The 23,088-nt window shown below is 38.2% G+C and overlaps 1 protein-coding gene across 5 annotated transcripts in view; it reads left to right on the plus strand.

Annotated features, from left to right (window-relative positions):
* FAM13A (family with sequence similarity 13 member A) overlaps positions 1-23,088 on the plus strand; it is a 238,005-nt gene that overhangs the window by 163,108 nt on the left and 51,809 nt on the right. For all 5 annotated transcript variants that reach the window (XM_084881811.1, XM_084881812.1, XM_084881813.1 and 2 more), the window contains 3 exons: positions 9,600-9,641; positions 13,981-14,160; positions 19,209-19,395. In XM_084881811.1, the coding sequence (XP_084737937.1) occupies positions 9,600-9,641; positions 13,981-14,160; positions 19,209-19,395 (409 nt within the window). The remainder of the gene's footprint in view (positions 1-9,599; positions 9,642-13,980; positions 14,161-19,208; positions 19,396-23,088) is intronic.

Genomic DNA, 23,088 nt, shown 5'->3' on the forward strand with positions numbered 1-23,088 from the left:
TAAAGTAATTCTCTTGAATAGGAATCAAATAAACACAAAGAAAGTATTTTATAATTACTTTATTATGAAATATTAAGTAAACAAAATAGTGAAAAATTATAAAATTCTTGTCTTGTCTGCACCTTCGGCACACCAGGCAACATCTCGCGGCACACTAGTGTGCCGCGGAACAGCGGTTGAAAAACGCTGCTCTAGATAACATCAACCTATGTTTTACATAGTCTTAAATTTTATTTTTTTAACCACTATTGTAAAAAGCAGGTGGGAGAAATGGGCTTACAACTCATAAATCCTCAAGGACAGAGAATTGTGTCTTATAATGTGATAATTTTTGTAATTACCTAGACTAACAGTGCAGTCTTGAAAAAGAAATTCTATACTAGCAAAATGAAGGTAAAAGAGTGTAAAGAAAATTAATATTGTTAAGAGTCATAAAGACTAAAATATGATAAAAATTAGAAAAAAGAATGAATATGTATACTAACCCACATTTACAGTAGAGGTCAAGTTGGAAAAAAGCAAACAAAACAAAACAGGAAGTTACCAGCAGGAATTCTTTTCACATGAGAAAAATTTAAACTTATTGGAGCTATTTTATAAGTGCAAAAATCATAATTATTTGTCTTGAAATTAAAATTTCACATGCAATTTTTTCTGAATAACATTGTAATAGTCTTAGAAATTATGTCAGAATTAGATTGGTACAGGTTAATTTAGCTTTTGTTTATTATGCACTTGACATGAAGCTGGAAGAACATATTAGTAAAACAAAAATCCCTTTTCCCCCCTAAATTATTTGCATGGCTGGTTAGAGATTAATTTTTCTAACAGAAAGAATTCAAGTAGAAAAAAGAAAACATGATTGTTAATTATGATTAAGTACTTCTAGAATTTTGGACTAGAAACATAACTTGTCCACTGATAATTTAATTTATAAATTAGTGTGCTTTTGTACTACCTCTCATAAGAGCAAATGAATGCTTAACAACAAGACAGAATCTGTTTTGGGGTAAGGATTTTAACCTTTGTCATCTCATGCCACACAAACTAATTACTATAATTCTGTGGCATACAAAAAAAAAAATTTTTTTTGCTGATCTAACAAAAGAAAAGGTATAATTTTTGATTCATTCACATCGGACAGCTATTGTTGTGTTGACTATTGTCATTTTTTATTTTATTTTTTTTTTACAATCTAAGGGAAAAGAGGCCGAAACAATCAGATATTGCATATTTAAAAATTCTTGTGGCACAGCAGTTGAAAATGGCCAGGCTGGAGGATCGAGCTGGAAGCATGCAGTGAGTGTACTAGCGGAAGCTCCAGACCCTCCTGTGGCTGGGAGAGGGGGTGGGATGCAGGACAGGGAGCCAGAGAGGAGTTTCAGTTGTTACCTTGCTCTACTTTTCACCTTATAGAATTTCACTTTCGTGATTGCAGTTCTCTTTTAACAGTCATGGCTGAACCATATGTTAGTCTACTGCACACTTAAGTTGCCTTTAATCTTTTCTTTCTTTCATTCTTTTTCTTCTTCTTCTTCTCCTCCTCCTCCTCCTCCTCTTCCTCCTCCTCCTCCTCCTCCTCCTCCTCCTCCTCCTCCTCCTCCTCCTCATCTGAGGATATGTTTCCATTGACTTTTAGGGAGAGTGGAAGAGAGAAGGAAAGACCGAGAGAAACATTGATGTGAGAGAAACACGTCAGTTGGTTGCCTCCTGCACACACCCCGACCAGGGCCATGGCTGGGGAGGAGCCTGAAACCAAGGTACATGCCCTTGACCGTAATCAAACCCTAGACCCTATGATCTGCAGGCTGACGCTCTATCCATTGAATCAAACTGGCTTAGAGCACTTTTCGTCTTTTCCATAGTAAGGCAGGGCTGTTATAAATAGACATATCTCCTTATTGTGGAATAAATATCTTCTATGTTAAGAACTGTGTGTTCTCTAATTTCAGTACTTCCCAACCTTACCTAACTCACCACTGAGCCATTTGTTCTTTTTTAAAGGAAAGAAATAGTAGCCACAAATGTACACCTGCCGCTGTCCCATGTGGCAAGTGTATTGCAGCTACAGTAGCTTAAACAGTAGCTGTCATTGTTCCCCAGATGCTCATTAGAGATTACCCGCCCTGTTGAGGTTATTAAGGAAATGAAAGGGAAGGACAGGTTATGCCAAATCCTTAGTGAGATTGCCACAAAATAAATATGAACAGGCCAACTTAAGGTGAGGAGCGTTCTTGGCTAGGATGTCCACACCTGGCCTCTTTCATAGTCTAGGCTGGAATCCCAGAAAAGGAGCCCCTACCTCAATTGCTCAGATTGGCATCAACGCAACTTTTGCTGTAGGTGTTCTATGCCATGTTCAGCCTGTTATGGTCTGATTTATTTTGCCTGGCATGCAGTCAGATCTAGCTGGGATCCATTGCTAGTCTTCAGTGTCTACAAACCCAGGTTTTGATTTCGGTGGTTATTCCCACTGGATTCTTAATCTCCACTTTCTATTTCTCCCATCTCTGCCTGCTCCCACCTCACCTACACTACCTTCATGTTTCTTATGGGCAGGCTCAGACCCTATCCTTATCCCATCCCATCAGAATTCGACCATTGAATTCCTTCTTTCCAATTTCTTGGCTTATATGTATAGCCTGTACACCTCCAACCTGACTTTCCTGTGCTTTATCAAAATCCTACAGATGTGCTTCAGGGGCTACCTTCCTATAACCAGTCTGGTCCACTGGGCTCTAACCAGCTCACCTGGCCTTCAGATGGTGCCTCCTTGCTTACCTAATACCCATCTTCTAGCAACTATCTTCCTCTGCTTTCCCTTTCTCATTCTGTTCTCCACTGAAACCTTAAAACTGAGAGCCTTTATCAAATTCAGTCATGTTTTAAGATGGTACTAATTGAAGCCAAATTACTATTTTAGCAGATTTGGAGTTACTTAGGATCATTTTCATTATTTTATGTTTTCTAATTTTTCTGAATCCGGAACATCAAATCAATCTATTTCTAAATTAGTTGTTTGGCATACAAACCCATTCTTTAGGATTGTGTTAATTTTTTTTTTTTTTATTCCTAGAATCTAGCAATCATCAATTTTATGAAGGTCTTTTAAGGGTAGGATTTCTGTTGAAGGAATAAATTCAGATTAAGATATTACCTGACATTTGATGAAATCTAGGAGTTATATCATACCTCTCCTACTTTGACATATGGGAAAAAAAAATTTTAGATTATTTTTAGGTAGTTTTTTTGGGGATTTCCTTTCCAAACAACTTGTGCTAGAGTTTATAGGTTTATGATTTTTTTGGTCATACTTTAGTAAATTTTAATGGTTTATTTTTCTTCTTAAGCATGCTCTGTATTTTATGAATTATCATTTATGAACTATCATTTTTAGATGGGGTATTTTGGGAAAACATAGCATATCAGACATAATATCATATCTAATAAAAGAGTAGTATGCAAATTGACCATCACTCCACACATGATGGCCACCACAAGATGGCCAGCAGGGAAAGACAGTTGGGAGGGACAGGCCTGCAATGGAGGACAGTTGGGGGTGATCAAGCCTGCAGGGAAGGGAACTTAAGGGTGACCAGGCTGGCAGAGGAGGGAAGTTGGGAGTGACCAGGCCTGCAGGGACTGGTAGTTGCGGGGGAAGCCAGGCTTGCAGGGGAGAGCAGTTGTGGGGGGACCAGGCCTGCAGGGGAGGGCAGTTAGGGGTAAACAGTCTGGCAGGGGAGCTGTTAGGCATCAATCAGGCTGGTATGAGAGTGGTTAAGGGGTGATCAGGCTGGCAAGCAGAAGCAGTTAAAGGCAATCAGGAAGGCAGGCAGGTAAGCAGTTTGGAGCCAACAGACCTGGATTGTGAGAAGGATCCCAGATTGGAGATGGTGCAGGCTGGGCTGAGGAGCACATCCCCCGTGCACGAATTTTGTGCACCGGGCCTCTAGTTTGTTTATAAGCGTGTTTGGAGCTCCTGACTAACAAGTGGAACAAACAAGCAGGCTATATACTTATCTTCTTGCTTCTCCCCTCCCCCCCCCCCCCCAGATGATAAAGTCAGCTAGATATGTGGGTGTCTTTAGAAACAAATAACTGTAAATTTAAAATATTTGTTTTTCTTGTCCTTTTTCATTAGCTCAGTGTTTCTAAACCAAGGAGGCACATCACTGCTGTCTGTGAGCTTCTTTCTCCTTCTTCTTTTTTTTGTGATAAAATAAACACATTTAATTTATAATTAAATTTCTTTTAATTATAGCTCTTTATGGTATGAAGTATGTGGAGCTCTTTAAAGGCATATAGGTTTTACTGGCCAAGATTCTGAGTCTCCTAAGGGGTGGGGGTGTGTATTTTCAAAAATTGCCATAGGATAGTCTTTCGAACAAATAGTGCTGAGAAAACTGGGTATCCATATGCAAAGGCATGAAGTTGGACCCTTAGCCAGTACCATATGCAAAAAAATTAACTCAAATTGCATCAAAGACCTAAATGTAAGAGTGAAAACTCTTAGAAGAAAACAATGGGCAAAAGATCAGTGATTCTCTTTCATCATTGATGTCTCTATCTCTCTTTCCCTCTCCCTTCCTCTCTGAAGTCAATAATAAAGATATATTTATAAAGATATATTTTTAAAAATAATACTAAAAATAGTGTATTCTATTATATAGGCAAATTAAGAGTTGTCATTTTAATGATGAGTTAACATAGTCTTTATCCTGAAGCTTAATCAAATAATTGTATTTTAAATTCTTGCTCATTATAAAAAATCTCATAAGCCCTGGTCAATGTGTCTCAATTGGTTGGAGAGTGGTCCTGTACACTGAAGGGTCATGGGTTTGATTTCCATTCAGGGCACATACCCAGGTTTCAGGTTCCATTTCCGGTCGGGATCCATGTGAGAGGCAACCAATCAATGTTTTTCTTTCTCTCTCTCTTCCTCTCCCTTCCTCCCTCTCTCTATAATCAATAAAAAACATGTCATTGTGTGAGATTTTTTAAAAATGAAAATAAATTAATAGATAAAATTGAGTAATTGTAGACACTATTTTCTAGAGAAAAAAGATAATTCTGTTAGACCTAATGGTTCCTATTAAAACAATTTTTTAGCTGAAACCGGTTTGGCTCAATGGATAGAGTGTCGGCTTGGGGACTGAAAGGACCCGGGTTCGATTCCAGTCAAGGGCATGTACCTTGGTTGCGGGCACATCCCCAGTAGGGGGTGTGCAAGAAGCAGCTGATCGATGACTCTCTCTCTCATCGATGTTTCTAGCTCTCTATCTCTCTCCCTTCCTCTCTGTACAAAATTAATAAAATATATTTTAAAAAAACAATTTTTTATTACGGGTAGGGTTTTATACACATATAAAAGAGTAAACATAGAAAAAAAGAACACATGCTGTTTTATGTCTGGTTTCAGTAGATTTGAAACTTTTTTCTTTTTATATGTAAATGTCTTTATTTCAAGTCAAGAGATCTAATTTTAAAGAATCACTTGTCAGCAGCATCTGTGCATTTTATCACATGCAAATTTTACATATCAGTATTACTGAGCATAATCAGCTCATAGAAATGCAGTTTGGGTTTTGCTAATAGAGATAAAGCCTAAATATATTTCATAAAATATATTTCAGAGTAGGCTTAGAATCTATTTTAAATGATCATAGCAATAGAAAATTCAGTTGCATCACTTACAGCAGGCTTGGGTAATGAAAATGACCATAATACTGGAGTCTGCACATAAGCTTATTTCTTTCAGTTTTGAATACTTGCTTTATCAACATTAAGAAATGAACTCTTCCATATTTAAATGTTTCCTATTGCATAAGTAAGAACTTTTTTTAGTAAATGAGTCAAGGGCTCTGGAAAAATATATTCTTAGCTGATTGCAGAGGATTAAAAAACAAACTACATGCATGCAGATGAAGGAAACCTCTACCTTTCATGTAGCTAACTTGCTTATCACCTTTTTGTTGGTATTTTAGAATTACCTCCAGAAGCCAGTTGTAGCTATGGAAATAGACCCTATTTCTGACATTAAATATTCTTAGAAATCTTATGGTGAAATGTTAAACACATCCCACAGGAACTACGGAGGGAGCAGTAATTGTAAATGCTATTTGCAATCGTGGTCTCCCTAACCAAAGCCATTTTGGTATCCCTTTTGTAATGATTTAAATGATAGGGCAATAAACTTTTCAAACTGAAAGAAAACCTCAGAGACCGGTAGCCAACCCTCACTTTTTCTGTATGGAGAAACCAATTCAGTGCAGCCAAGCTAACCAGTATTCTATGATTTCAGCTATTTAATGCAAAACAAAGACCAGAACTTCTCTTTTCTGATTCCCAATGGAAAATGTTCTCAGAGTACTTTCTTTAGAGAAATTCTATTAGAAAAATATGAAACTATGGACATATTAAGTATGCAAAAACTCCAAAAGACTATTAAAGAAATAATCAAAGTTTTCATAAATTTGATTTAATAATGTTATGCTAGTAAAAATGAATTATTTTATTATTGATTTATCCATTCATTTTGCATTCTGATAAAGGCTTTAAACAGTTTTTTAATCTATATTTTTATTGATTTCAGAGAGGAAGAGAGAGTGGGAGAGAGAGATAGAAACATCCATGATGAGAATCATTGATCAGCTGTCTTCTGCACGCCCCCTATTGGGGATCTAGGCCGCAACCCAGGCATGTGCCCTTGATTTAGAATCAAACCAGGACCTCCTGGTTCAAAGGTTGACACTCAACCACTATGCCACACTGGCTGGGCTGATACAAGCTTTTTGAGATTTATTTAGATGGTTCAGGTAGTTTTCATAAAGCTGAGAGGGGAATTTTATGTGTTGCCTTTTATTCACTCAGCTTAGCATAAGTTTTCCAAACCATACCTTCATTACTTATATTAGAATGTTTAAAAGTAGCTATTGTGGTATCTAAGGAATTGAAATTTTGAAGAATTTTTAGTTGAGGCATTTAGACCCTTGCTAATCAATGTATTCCATAAATCAAGAGCATCAGAATCATGGGGGATTGGTTAGAAATGCAGAATCTCGGCTTTCCCTTCCCCACACCTGGACCTACTGAACCGAAATCTGTATGAACAAGATCCCAGGTGATTCTGATACACATTAGAGTTTGAGAAGCACTTACTTAGAGAGTTAGTAACCTCAGAACCATGTCCTGCTTGTTACCATCTTATTATCCCTTTCTCCATTGCCTTTCTTTTTGTGCCCCCATTCCCAAAGAAACACAAAAATAATCAGTGTGTGCTTTAATAAGCAAAAATAAGTTCAGGTCAAAAGTGTGTATAAGGAAGGAGAGGAGATCTACCTCTTACTTCTGAGATGGCGTGTGTGTGTGGGGGGGGGGGGCGCCTCTAATTGGCTAATTATACCTGTATGTGTTGGGGATGTTTTGAGCATCTAGCAGGTCTACATTCTTTCTCCTCTCAGTATTTACATTGGTCCCTGCTCCCAAAACCAAGGTTGTATAACTGCACTGAAAAGTGGAGTACAGGAGTTAATTATACAGTGTTGAATTTGCAGAGTGTAAGCCACAAAGCATCAAAAGCAGGAATGTCTGTTCCAGTTAAGGACAGACCAGCAAAGGATTTGTTGCTGGTTATATAACCTGGAAGCCACAGTGAATAACAGGCATTGTGAGGCAGAGAGAGAATGGTTGTGATGAAAAGCAAAATAAAATACCTGAACGCAGGGCTCCATATACAAGGATGACTCTGGTGAGTTTCTCTCCTAGTAAGTGAGTGATTAAAAGTCTGCTGTAGCGATTAAGAGCTCAGACTCTGAGCTAACAGTTTTCTTGGTTCAAATCCCAAATAATTTACTTCTTAGCTCATGACTGTGAGCAAATTACTTAGCCTTTCTAACCTCTTCACCTGAAAATATGGGAAAGAAAACAATAGAACGTACCTCATAGGGTTATTGTAAAGAAAAAATGAGAAAATCTTTGTAAAGCTACTTAGCACAGTGTCTGAAACAGTAAATACTGATTGTTAGGGTGTATGTATTTATATGTTTTTTCATTGATTCATTTATTAATTAAGATTCTTCTCATCAGTTTCCTATGTGCACAATAGATTGTTTTAGGTGGATTTTCTGGGATTTGATTATGGTCTGTGGCCATGACAAAGAGCTGCAGCTTTAACCAAAGGAAATTCTCTAGCTAGAGTGGGTGTCTGTTGATCACCTCTGAGATAATGAGTTCTATGCTAGGTGTGCAGGAGGCAGCTGCTGCTGCTGGTGGTGGTAGGGAGTCTAATGAAAGAAAATGAGAAACATCATAAAGTCCATCGAAGCACTTAGATTATGAGCTGCAGGAGATGAGCTCTACACAAATCTTTTACGTGAAGAAATATACACATTTCTTTAAACCTCAAAAGATGTTTCCAAAGCGGCATGTTCATAAGTTGAAAATTATACCATAAAAATTAGCGTGTTTGGAGTGCTTGAAAGGCAACCGTCAATATTGGTCATTCACACCTTTTATTTTCTCCAGATGTCTTCTACAAGGAAGGAAGAAAATGAGAGAGAAGAGATTAGGCAAAAACTGTAGTTTGACGTGCACTAAATATTTATTCTGATCTCTCTCTCTCTCTCTCTCTCTCTCTCTCTCTCTCTCTCTCTCTCTCTCTCTTTTTTTTTTTTTTTTTAAGCATTGATACTTTCGAATATTGACTTAGTAGCTAGCTAAGCCCTAGAGGGCAGAATGTGAATGTGTTGATATGGATACGGTTAAAATAGGTGCCAGCCCCGCCTCACTGTGGTTATGTGGACACAGAGTGCAGGCAGGAGGGCGAAGTTAGGAAGGTGCTAATCAGATAGTGTTCTTCACCGGTCATCTCACCTCCCACTTTACAGTGACTACTTTTTAAGACTTTTAAAGGAGTTCGGGCTTTAGAGAAAATAGGAAAGTAGAGGAAGTTTGGAAATGTTCCACCGAAGAGCTGTAAATTGGGTGAAACATTGTAAAGCTTGATGCATTGTCTATCTTGAGGAATTCAGGAAGGGAAGGTGGCTTAGAAAAAATGGTTTAGAAACAGACTTGTGGGTTCCTTGTCCTCTGTTCCCAAGGGTGCCTGCTGCTCTCTGCATGTTCAGAGCAGTTTTAGAAAGATGCTTCTGTCTTCAGGTCTGGAAGAGATGGACAAGTAAGGGAAGATTTGGGCTGGGGAGACAGAGAATGGGTAGCGTTAGTAAGCAGCAAGGCAGTCAGCAACAATTGCATTAATATTGCGTTGGGGGGGATAAAAAGACCATGGACTGAGACCGTGGCAGTGGGGTGAGAGATTTTCAAAGGTCACTTGTGAAATTGTCTTGTCATGGACATCTTTAAAACGGAGAGAGGAAGTAAAAAACAACAACAACAAAAAAAAAACACTTCAGGATAAATACCCAGGGCCATCTCTAATTTAGAAACAAGTAAAAATCGGCATCCATCAGGGGATGGTAAACATCGTGCGAGGGTCCCTCAGGGCCTGGCTCACACGTTAAGCCTGAGATCCCCTTTGGATGTTTGGTCCCCAGTCTCTGGTCCTCCGTCTAACCTGACTTTCTCTTTGCTTCCTTCCACAGTGCCCGTGTACCCCAAGTCAGCAGTGTTTCGGCAACAGGAGAGTAAGTTCCTGGAATTGGGTGCTACCCCTCCCAGCCCCCACCCCGCTTACCTCTCATTAAACAGGGAAAAAGGAAATTCTAATGTTGGATAGTATTGGAAGATTAATATAGAAAATACGGTAATAAGCAAGCAAATGATTTTGAAAACTACACAGAGGACACTAAGTAAGAAGTGTCGTTATTTGAGCTCCTGTGTGGATATGTGACTAGAGACAGCTCTACCATTACAACATGGGAGACTTATATTTATTTCAGTCTAAGTAATGTCCCGTCAATATTTGCAAGGCAATCAGTTTGCTTTGGGAGATATCTTGCAACAGAGGATGCCAGTGCACCGTGCCTTTACTTCTTCCTTCGTTAATTTTAGTCGGCCCACATTTATTGCGTGTCTGCAATAAGCCAAGCACAGTGTTAGGTGCGTAAAGTCGAGTGAGCCCTGGGCTCAGACTCCCAGGGACATAGAAAATAAAACAAATTAGTGAAAACACGTCCTTTTCCACAGGACGGCAGTGCCCTGTTCATTTTACCCACCACGTGTCTTTTTCCTCCTGAGGCTACCAATTGCATGTAACTGAAATCTAAACTCCTGTTATCTGCCTTCTGCCTACGTGTCCAGCCGCATGCATTGTTCATTACGCTTCAAGCACATGACCTTCTGTTTCTGGAATGGACCAAGCATATAGCTGCCTCAGAGCCCTTGCGCTGGCTGTCCTCAGCCTGGCCATGTGCTTCTTATCATTCACCTCTTTGTTCAAATGTCATCTTATTCAGGAAGTCATCCCTGCCCTAACTGGTTTGACTCAGTGTATAGAGCATTTGGCCTGTGGACTGAGGGGTCCCACGTTTGATTCCGGTCAAGGGCATGTACCTTGGTTGCGGGCACATCCCCAGTGGAGGGGGGTGGGGGGGTGAAGGAGTCAGCTGATCAATGTTTCTAACTTTCTATCCCTCTCCTTTCCTCTCTGTGAAAAAAAAATCAATAAAATACATTTTTTTTAAAGAAATCATCCCTGATTACCCACAGTCACTCTCCAACCCTGTCCTCTATTGTAGAAGACTCATCACTATTTGAAATTTCATGGTCTGCTTATTATCTGTCTTACCTCGGATTGTGGCTGTATTCCTATCACCTAGAAAGATGCCTGGCATATGTTAATCACTAAAAATTTGTAAATAGTCCCTTTCCCAAAGATTTTTCCATTGCACTCACCTCTTTCTTCCTTACTGGGACATGGGTGTGCCTTTTTGGAGCATCTTCCATCAGCGGGGATCAGGTGGAGGAAGAAAGGAAGATGTGATGTGATAAGGAGGGAGAGAGAATTAGAAGTACCCTGTTTCCCCAAAAATAAGACAGTGTCTTATATTAATTTTTGCTCCCAAAGATGTGCTAGGTCTTATTTTCAGGGGATGTCTTATTTTTCCATGAAGAAGAATACGGTACCATTTATTGTTAAATGAAAATAAAGGAAATTTATTACCTGTATATGGTACAGTAGTACGGTAGTTGTCAAGACAAACCAGACACACTGTGAATCCTACAGTATCAAGAATTTACTCATTTAGTATACATGCATATAAGTACAACCAATGGACACAAAACTCTGGGGAGGGAAGGTATGTATGGGAGGGGGGGGGCAATGTTAAATATGTACACAGATAATAATTTAATTTAAAAAAAAATGTTATTCCATAGCACTGACCACTTGAAAGTGTTCTGTCCAAACTTTTATGGGGTTTATTTCACTGAACATTAGTCTACTAATATTTTCATTTTTGCATGAGCTACAGTTCACTTTTTTTCACTATTGTATGCAAATTTACCACAATTCATATACTCACCTGTAGTGAGTATTTTACATATTTTGTGTTTAATATAGTGAATGATTCTGCTATGAAAAATCCTGACATCCTATTCAGTACTTATTTATGAGATATGTATTGGTTAAATTCATACAGTAGAATTTCAGAATTTGTAGTATATATATATGTTCACAATAAAAAATATGACTCTGAAAAAAAAAAAGAGAATTTACTCATTTATTCAATGACAATCATGTCATCATCTTCTGGAACATCATCATCATAACAATCCAATTCCTGAATTTCCTGGTGAATTTCTTGTGACTCCATTTCTTTCAGAATCAGTGGACCAAATCTCTCATGTTTAGCCTAGGGGGGCCTTTTTTTCGGGGGGGGGGTGACTTATATTTCACTCAGAAGGAAACCTGTAAGTAGGTCTTATTTTCAGAGGATGTCTTATTTTTGGGGAAACACGGTATTAACTGGTGTGAATTTAGACTTAATAGGATGAATTTGGATTTTTTTCTTTTTTGTTAGGTAAGAGAGCAATCAAATCAAAGGGCAAGATTAACCTTTCTTACCTTTGTGAAGTCTAAAGAGATTCTGGAGTTATCCTAAAATTGACATTTTTTTTTTTTTTTTGCCTTTTTGTTTCCTGATACCCTTTATTTCTTGTATGTCTTGTATAGATTGGAAAGGTGTGGGGGTTGGTCTATAGGAATATTCAGGGTGTCCCAAAAAACTGTGTGTACACTTTAACAGCTGATCACTCAATTTTGAAAATGAAATCTATTTTGATAAACACTACCTTTATAATTATTCAAAGTGTGTGCATTCATTTTTCTGGGATACCCTATATTAATGTGCTCACATTCCTATGTACTGTTATTAGGTAATCTTGAATCATTGGGAAGTGGAGTTCTAAATATAAAAATTCTGATGTCCAAGTTAAACTATACTTGCTCATTGTCTTCAAATAGTTTTAAAGAAATTTCTATGAGACTATTATAAAACTATACATGAAAAATCTAAAATTCTTAAAATCCATTTTATTAGAATGAATGTAAAGTTTTCAAAATCCATTAGAATGAATGTATGTCTGAATCTGAACATTCAAAAAATATATATGGTTCTTTTTAAAAATTTTAACAGCTTTATTGAGATATTGATATCCAAAACTACACATGTATTGCCGAAACTGGTTTGGCTCAGTGGTAGAGCGTCGATCTGTGGACTGAAAGGTCCCAGGTTCGATTTCGGTCAAGGGCATGTACATTGGTTGCCGGCACGTCCCCAGTAGGGGGTGTGCAAGAGGCAGCTGGTCGATGTTTCTCTCTCATCGACGTTTCTAACTCTCTATCTCTCTCCCTTCTTCTCTGTAAAAAATCAATAAAATATATTTAAAAAACAAAAACAAAACTACACATGTGTAATGTATACAGTTTGATGAGTTTGGATGTGATTCTTTTCTCCAAGTGAAGAAAAACATGTTTTGAGGACCATAAGTTTAGAGATTTTAATGTCAGCTTATTCAGAATGAGTGTGATGATGAAAAGTTTAGACACGTTCAGAGATTACGTAGTAGCTTTAAAAATGATGCCTTATCTTATCAGATGCTCTTTTCAGCCCCTGTGCTTCACTGTCTTTCTCAGGTTGAACAAAAGAAATCTATTCTGTCTTCAGTTCTACTGGGGTGTTTGTATAAATACAGCTTCAATTATATACCTCATAGTTGATTAGAGATTCAGAAAGATTTTGCTGTTCTGTTATGAGTAATTGTTGTCACAGTGAGGTATTCTTTTTTATTTTAATAGCATTGCTTCCTATATAATTTTACCTCAAAGGAATTTCAAGTAAATAACAGACAAAATTATTTGTGCCAGTATTGCTTTGTAAATCATCTTCTCTTCCTCTGAAAAACTGGTATGAAATCTGGAAGAAACTCACCTGTGTAAGAATAGTTCCATTATTATTCTATGAGGAAAAAAAAAACATTTCCTCATTCTGTCTTATATTAAATGACCCTTATTTCCTGAATGCCTCTGTTGCTAGACTTGCTGTGAGCATTTCAGGAATCCTGGACTCAAAAATGAGAGACACAGTTATCCAGTTGGTGGAATTTGTTCAGTGTAGTTCTTAACTCACAACGCAAATATTCATGGGATGAATGCCTCACACATGTTGTTGCTTATGAACTTGTAGTAGCTCTTCCATTGGAATACCAATATTTTCATATTTATGGCCATATTTTTTTAAACTATATTTTCATTGATTTCAGAGAGGAAGGGATCAGGAGAGAAGAGAGAGAAGCATCAATTAATCGGCTGCCTCCTGCACTCCCCACATCAGGGATCGAACCCAAAACCAGGGCATGTGCCCTGACTGGGAATCAAACAGTAACCTCCTGGTTCATAGGCCACTGAGCCACATGCTACACCAGCTGGGCTGGGCACATATTTTTAAAGGCAACTATTGATAAACTTGATTGCTTGAATCACTGTATTCTTATTTTTTCTTTTCTTTTCTTTTTCCCCACCAGACTCTTAGAAAGAACTATCCGGTCAGCTGTGGAGCAGCATCTTTTTGATGTTAGTAGCTCTGGGGGCCAAGGCTCAGAGGACTCAGAACCTGGAGCATCCCCAGCCCCTTCCACCTCATCCGCCAGGCAGCGCCGCCGCCAGTCCAGGGAGCAGGATGAAGTTCGACGCGGCAGAGACATGTGAGTTGGCCTTGCTGATTCTTGTTTGTGTTTTCTGTTCTTTTAAAAATAAACACCTGAGTTAGTTGCTGTGTCATAGTCATTCCCATTTCAGTATTTACGTTAAAACTTTAAGAAGTTTTTGCCTTGACCCTTCTAAGCTTAGCTAACATTTGGGAATTTAGAGGTGCTTGAGAAAACATTTCAGTTTAGTCTCCATGTTTGATATGTTGTAGGAAGCCACCTCTATCTAAATACATTTCACGGTTTCCTCGCGAATATCTTATTTTAAGGGATCCTCAAGAATTGGAAGTGTAAATTGCTATATGTGGTGTTTTCTTGTTAGACATGCAGTTGGCTGTTAGATTACCTTATGAACCAACAGATTTTTCTACTATATTGACCTATTAAATACTAAACTATCTTTCTCGTACTCTGACAGTTGATTATGTTTTAGTATAAGGCTGAGCTTAAGTCTAATCAAAAGTGGAAATGCTTGAGGTTTTTATTATTATAATGACTAATTTTAAGGCATTCTCACAGCATGAATTTCAAGAATAGTATTACAAGAAACTTTATTCTCCATTAATAGGTTTGATAAATAGGTTTGAACAGTCATTGAATAATCATGAATCTTTCTGATGGGTATATGGAAGTTCAGTGCAATAGTTTATTTATTTTTCTATATGTTTGAAAATTTCATAATAAATATTTTTCGAAAGCAAAGCATTACTTAAGTGAAAATAGTTTTAATCTAAAACACAAATGATGCCCTAACCAGTTTGGTTCAGTGAATAAAGCATCAGCCTGTGGACTCAAGGATCCCAGGTTTGATTCCGGTAAAGGGCATGTACCTTGGTTGCAGGCACATTCCCAGTAGGGAGTGTGCAGGAGGCAGCTGATCAATGATTCTTTCTCATGAATGTTTCTAACTCCCTATCTCTCTCCCTTACTCTCTAAAAAAATAAAATATATATATTTAAAAAAATAAAAATAAAACACAAATGAACTGTAAAAATTTTTATTATATAAATATTAAATTTCTACTGCAAATTAAAAATCATGTTATATTAGGGAAGTAATATGCTCAGTATTGCTAGTACATTAAATGTGTGCATAAGGGTAAGAAGGAAACTCTGAACAAAAACAAAACAAAACAAACAAAAAAAAACACACAAGAAATAAGATGTAGATAGTGAAAGTGAGAGGCCACAGAGATCTAATTCAAGTCAAAAGTAAGTGATGTCCAGCATGGTTGAAGTCTGTCCATATTGTGGCCGGAGGAGTTGTGCACCGTGCTCCTCACACTCACACAGGTCCTGTGGGGAGAGGCGTTGACTAACCTCAGCGAAGACTTTGCCTTGAGGAGAGCAGGAATTCCACGGGAGCACAACTGCACAATCAGATTTTCATGTATTTATTTAGGTAGGATTTATTGCAGCCATTCATTCACTATTCAAAAGCTTATAAAATAAACCTTGTCTTTTAATCTCTAAAAATAATTTTCATCTTTGGTATTAGTCAGCAAGGGCTACCAGACTGTGGGGCTTAAACAACAGAAGTTTAGCTTCTCACAGTTCTGAGAGTCCGAGATCAAGGTGCTGACAGGGCTGCTTTGGGTGAGACCTCTCCCCTTGACTTGCAGACGGTGCTGTCTCACTGTGTCCTCACACAGACTCTCCTCCATGTGGGTGCTCTCCTGATGACTCTCCCTCTTCTTTTAAGGCAGGGGTCCTCAAACTTTTTAAAGTGGGGGCCAGATCACGGTCCCTCAGAGAGCTGGAGGGCCGGACTATATGAACTACTAATTCCTACTATAACACCTTGGCTGCGCTCACTGCCCAAAAAACCTGGCTGGCAGGATCAGACTCCCCTGGGGGCTGCATGTGGCCCGCGGGCTGTAGTTTGAAGACCCCTGTTCTAAGGACACCTGTTCTGGTTAAGCCCCCACCTTTGCAACCCTATGTAACCTTAATGACCTCCTTAAAGATCCTATCTCCAAATACAGCCCCTTTGGGGATTAAGGTTTCAACATAGGAATTTGGAGAATGTAGTTTAGTTAGTCGATAACATCTTTAAAACATATCACTCCCGTCCCCCCCCCATTAAAAAATTATAACTGGATGTTTATCCCATGAGTTTAGGGAAAGCATTAAGAATGACAAGAAAAGCCCCAGCCGTTTTGCCTCAGTGGACCCAAGAATTCTGGGTTCAGTTCCGATTAAGGGTGTTGCTCTCACATTGATATTTCTCTCTGTCTCTCCCTCTCTCTTCCACTCTTTCTAAAAATCAATGGAGCCAAAACTGGTTTGGCTCAGTGGATAGAGCCTTGGTCTGCGAACTGAAAGGTCCCAGGTTCGATTCCGGTCAAGGGCATGTACTTTGGTTGTGGGCACATCCCCAGTGGGGGGTGTGCAAGAGGCAGCTGATCGATGTTTCTCTCTCATCAATGTTTCTGGCTCTCTATCTCTCTCCCTTCCTCTCTGTAAAAAATCAATAAAATATTTAAAATAATAATAATAAAAATAATTAAAATCAGTGGAAAAATATCCTCAGGTGAGGATTTTTTTTTTTAATGACAAGACAGAATTTATTGCTACAATGAACAGTTTTGAATTTCAGAACAAACTCATCCAGCCATCCATAGAAGGCACTGCTCTCAGTGCATGGAGGGGAGAGACTTGAAGAATGTTTGTGTAAGTTTATGTGCTGGCATGTTAGTCTCTATTGATACTTGGAATGGCAAGCTCGAACTCTCATTGTGGGTTCTTGTCCTACGAAGTTTGAAGAATAAAATTCGTGGACTAAAAGATTTTAAGGGGCAGGGGTCCCCAAATGGAGAACACCTGCTCCCCCTCACTCCAAAATGGGAAAAAACAGTCTTCTGATCTCTTTGTCTACGGGATTATAAATGCAGAAGCTCTTTGTTCATCCCATTTTCTTATTAGCTCCTTCCTTATTTTATGTCCCCCATGCTTTCCTAATTGTCTGCTGCCTCCTATTCCTCATGGTATCAGTTCCAAAGTTCAAAGCCCAACTGTACCTCCTCCTCCTCCTCTTCCCCTTATCTTGTAACATTCTTACAAACAATCTAGAGCCTCTCCCATGAAACCCCCCCTTTCCCTAAAACTGCCTTTTCTGTCTCAAAACTCCTTTCACTCTCAGCTTTTCCTGATGTCTTCAATTATTTCATATGAGGATTTTTCCTATAAAGGTTGCACATAACTTTTATATGATTTTACTAATTCTATACATCTTTACATGAAAAGTATAAAATAAGAATAAATTAAATATGGAATGTTAAAAAAAATTACCCAAGATTGTATAACCGTGAAAATATTATGGTTATATTAATTCATAATTTTGTTCCATTATATCCCATCTAAGACAGATAGGAATTTAGAGTGCAAAATAGATATTTAATGTTATCTTTAATTTTTGGATATGATTGAACTGATAGTAAAATATGGTCATGTATTTTTACTTTTTAAAGCTCATTTATTTTAAGATATAGCTTTAGGTGTTTAGGGGAGTACTTTTAGGGTCATACTTAAAATCTCATTCATTTGTATCTTACCAAAGCATGGTGCTACATGGATGGTTTAATTTGTTTTGTGATGTAATAAAAGACAAACATTTTGCTAAGTAATTTAATTTTGTGAAAACCTCTTAAAAGTGAGTGTTTGAAATTATTAAAATAATTTCAAGAACATTAAATGAATTAAATTATGTAATTATGACATTCGTTCGTATATACATCCACAGCTAAGTCATGAAGGACCTCCAGTTACAAGCTTACATTCTGGAATTCCTTGCACTGGGACGTAATAAATTTATATTTCAATTAAAAACTATTTGGCCTTAACCGGTTTGGCTCAGTAAATAGAGCATTGGCCTGCGGACTCGAGGGTCTCAGGTTCAATTCCAGTCAAGAGCATGTACCTTAGTTGTGGGCATATCCCTAGTAGGGGGTGTGCAGTTGATTGATTTTTCTCTCTTATCGACGTTTCTAATTCTCCCTCCCTTTCCCTTCCTCTCTGTAGAAAATCATATATATATATATTTTAAGTTATTTGTACTCAAGCCAAAGTGCTCCTCAGTAGATGAGTGCATAATACTGTGCAGCTGTGAAAAAGAAGGATTTCTTACCCTTTGAGACAGCATGGGGGGACCTGGAGAGTATTGTGCTAAGTAAAATAAGTCAGAGAAAGACAAGTATCACATGATCTCACTCATATGTGGAATCTAATGATCAAAATAAACTAATGAATAAAATAGGTCCAGAGACATGGAAGTATGCAACAGACTGATGAACCTCAGAGGGAAGGGTGGTGGTGGGGAAGAGATTAACCATAGAAATGATATGCATAGCCATAGACACAGACAATAGTGCTGTAAAGGCCTGGGGAGGGGCCAGGAGCAGGATAGAGGGAGTTAATGAAGGGGGAAAGGAGGACATCTGTATACTTTCAACAATAAAAATATATTATTTTTTAAATTATCTGTATTTCATAGTTTCTATTTTGCTATTTCTACCAAGATTATCTAACATGGTCAGATTTATATATTAATACATTTTACTCCTCTAAAATGTCTTTATCATTTGGGAAAACCATCATGTCCCATTCTAGAGAAACACATATTTCCCTTTCAGATTTTTTTTTCATACATTGTATCAATGTGTAAGGGATGTGTTTGTGAGAGTGTGTTTGTGTGTGTGTGTGTGTATGTGTATGTATACATACATATGGGAGGGTGGGCAGAATTATTTTGTTAGCTTACACTAATCTTCCTGTTTGAATACAAATCACTTTTGGTACAAATAGAAAAGTTGTTCATTTGCTAGAAACACAGCTCTTGCCAATTGCCTCTAGGAATAATTTCTCTCTTAATGTGATTTATTTGGCACCAAAAGGTTTCAGTAGTGGCACTCTGCTCAGGTTTTGATCAAAGATGCAAACTGGAATCTCTAGTACTCTTCTGACTCCTGTGTGAGGCAGTGGCAGTGTCATTAAAATGCCCCCTTTTCCCTTTGAGATACAATTAAGATAATTTTCTTTCAATTCTAGGGGACTCCTCAACAAAGAAAATATTCCTTCTGGACTCAGCAACCTTGATGATTGTATTTTGAATGCTCAGGAAGCAGAAAATTTACATGAAAATACTTCTGGTTCTGTTGGAGAAAGGAGCAAACTCAAACGTCAGAAATCCAGTTCCAGACTTTCTGATCTCAATGAAAATCAAGACGTTCTTGTGGTAAGTGAATAATTTTATACAATTTTTACTTGCGGCCAATATCACATCTCTTTTCCTTGCTTTGTAATAAATGAATAATAATTTCAATCTTGAATTTTACAAAATTATAAATTATGAGTTCTGAAAGAGACCTTAGAGCTACCTGCTATACACACTTGCATTTCATTTTTGTAAATATAAAAAGGCTGGGAAAGATTTTATTTTGCTAAAGGAACCAGAGAGAACGAATTTGAGTTCCATTTTATTCAAATTGATCCGGCCTTTGTCTTATTCTTTTGAGCATTTTTAACTTTTCTTTTGGGGACAGGATTGTCAGTAGTTTGCATTTGTCCTTGTTTTCCCCGTTCTGTTTGTTCTTGTCCATATGAATATGTAAAAAACAAGTTTGTTTTTTTTAAAAAAATATATTTTATTGATTTTGTACAGAGAGGAAGGGAGAGAGATAGAGAGTCAGAAACATCAATGAGAGAGTCATCGATCAGCTGCCTCTTGCACACCCCCTACTGGGTATATGCCCGCAACCAAGGTATATGCCCTTGACCGGAATCGAACCCGGGACCTTTCAGTCCCCAAGCCGATGCTCTATCCATTGAGCCAAACCGGTCCCGGCTAAAAAACAAGTTTTAATGAATGAACTTAAAGCCAGGTGAAAGGAAGATACAAAGGGAAAGAAGATCAACTTTCTTCATGTTCAGAAATTTATTTTCAAATCTATATTCTATCAAGTATTTTCTTCCAAATTAATCAACCCCCCCAAAAAAAATTAATCTCCTACACAGTTTCCTCAGACCTGAACCTTTAGTTCAGTCAATAACTAAAACATTATATGGTTTAGCAATGAATATATATCATTCTTTTTTGTGTATTCAGTTTCTCTGGAAAGTGAGAACCAAAAGTCTATCTTCTAATTCTCTTTATTTAAGACAAATTTTTCAAAAAGATGTAAAGTGAAGATAGATTTTATAGCATAGCATGGACTGGTGTCTAATAAAAATAGGTAAAGAACATCCCCACCGTTCAGTATGTAAATCCTCCTGGTCTCCTTTATGTCTGCCCAGCTGTTAGCTCTGTGCTGGGTATATACATCTAGAAACACTTATGGGCCACCTATTTTTTTCATTGTCAGTTTCTGCACATGCTCACAGAAGATTTCAAATTTTGCCCTAAGTAAAATATACATAAATGCAAATCCAGGGAAAGCATGTTTATTCTATTTTCTCCCAAAATGTCTTGATACTATATTTCTAGAAATAAACTGATCAGCTGGAAAGGACAGAGAGCATTCATTTACCTCAGACCTCATCAACACGGTTCTTCAAATAACAAGTATAAGCCCTGGAACCATTCATGACCCAATAAATGTTACTGAATATTGACTTAATTCATATTTTGGGGAACAGTAAAAAAATTTTTAAATCATAATAACTTCATTAGCTCTTTCTTTGCTTATCTGCCAAAGAGAATTACAGTGACTAAAAGTCTGATTCTTGGCTTCTTTGAAAAGCATATAATTCTCTGTTTGAATCCCTTTTCACTGAACTGAACCCATCAATAATCTTCTTTTCACTAGGGATAGTGTCTTAAATTATCTAGGTTGTAATAGCTAATAAAAGTGGAAAAATACACTTATTCCTTTGAATATGTATTTGATTGATAAAAATTATGGACATAGTCTTTGTTTAAAGACATTTGGATGGAAAAACCTAATTTCATGTTGGTCTTATTTATGTTCCCACCTTAGTTGCCAGTTTCCACATTCCAGAATTGTGCCTGTCACATAAGTGAGCAAAGTGGACCGTGTCTTTGTTGCAATGAATAACTTAAAACACCCATGCAACTTAGAAAATTTTTCCTCATCTATAAGGAGGGGATATTCTCTAAGATCTTTCCTAACTCTCATATTCCATAAATTTTTAAATCTCATCTTCACAGGTAACCACAAAACTAAGAGCCAGAGAATATAACAGTGACCAGTACATGTATTTAGACCACATCCTGAAAGTTAGGTTGTGATCTAAACTTCCCTCTATTTTTAATCTTCTAATTTTACTTTATCCAACCCTCCTTCACAGTCCTTTTCTACTCCATGTCAAGTTCTTTGCACCCTGACTAAACACTTGTTTCCATAGATGGGGAGGAAGTATTGTGCGTAATTATATGCCAGGAAGTATCCTGGGGATACAACAGTGAGAGAAATGGGCAAAAATTGCTGCCCTTATCGACCCCAACCTTCTAATAGGGGAAACAGACAATAATCAAGAAACAAGTAAGACATAGGCTATGTTAGATAGTGATAACTACTGGGAAGAAAAATAAAGCAGGAAATGGGGATAGGAATTGTGAGGGGGCAAGGAGTGCAGTTTTAAATAGCATGGTCAATTAGATATCCCAAGAATTTGAACCTTATATAATAAAGAGGTAATATGAAAATTAATCATCATGCCATCACAAGATAGCTGTGCCTACAGTGGAGATGGGGTTTCCATAGTAACACAAGATGACTGCACCCACAGCGGAGGCAGGGTTCCCATAATGAGCAATCAGCAGGGACCTGAGGCTACGCGCCCCCCGCCCACCACACACACACACACACACACACACACACACACTGGCGGGACTTGACAGGGGTGGAGTTGGTCAGGTCTGGATCTTGCCCATTGTGGGTGGGGCCAGCTGGGTCTGGGTCTCATGTGATTTTGAGATATGAGTGGGTGGGCAGGGACTTGACTCTGTGTCCCACGGTGCGCCCCAGACTCTAACAGTAGGAAGATTTTCATATACATTTTACTAACTTTCTTTCATCTCTGACACTTCAATTATAGAGAAAGGGCAAATAGCAATATTAAAACATTTCCTCTAATTAATTCCTTTTTAACATGCATGAATTTCGTGCACTGGGCCACTAGTTTGAGTATGAAGACCTAGAGGAAGTGAGGACGCAAGCCTTAGAAGGATGTATTATAATGGCAGGTGACAAAGGCCCCGAGGCAGTACTGCATCCAGAATGTTCAAGAAACCACAAAGACACCATCATGGCTGAAAGAGAGTGAGCAAAGTGAGAGAGGTACCAGGAGAGAGGGCAGAGGAAGTAAGGCCTCAGAGATCATTGCAAAGCTCTGCCTTTACTCTGGGTGAGGTGAGAATCCACTGAGGGCCTCGGTGGAATAGTGATCGGACTCACTCACATTTGATGTGACTACTACCTTGAGAATAGACAATAAGTGGACAAAAGCAGAGTAACGGTGGCAGGAAGGTTTGAGGTGATTGTGGCTTCAACACAGGTGATACCAGAGCCGGCACGTATAACCTGCAGGCCGTACAGTGCAATACTCCCAGGGGGCACTGTTCACATCAACTAAACCGTGAGTGGTCCCTCCTGAAGTGCTGCTTTGCAGGAGGCATGAAGTAGGAGATGGGTTCTGGATACATTTTGAAGGTACAATTGACATTACCTGTGGGGTATGAAAGTAACAGAGGTCAAAGAGGCTCCAGTGTTTTGGGCTTGAACAACCAGAAGATCTGTGTTGCCAGTCTACTGAAATGAGAAGACAGAGTTTGGGGGATAATCCAGGGCTCAATTTTGGACATGTTAGGATTGAACTGCCCATCAGATATCTCAGAGGCAGGAGGCAACTGGGTTTCTGGGCCTTAGTTGAGGGAGGATATCCTGGCAGGAGATACAGTGTGGGTGGG

This window comes from Pipistrellus hanaki, assembly GCF_964339955.1.
Source record: "Pipistrellus hanaki genome assembly, chromosome: 1".
In the NCBI taxonomy this organism is placed as follows: Eukaryota; Metazoa; Chordata; class Mammalia; order Chiroptera; family Vespertilionidae; genus Pipistrellus; species Pipistrellus hanaki.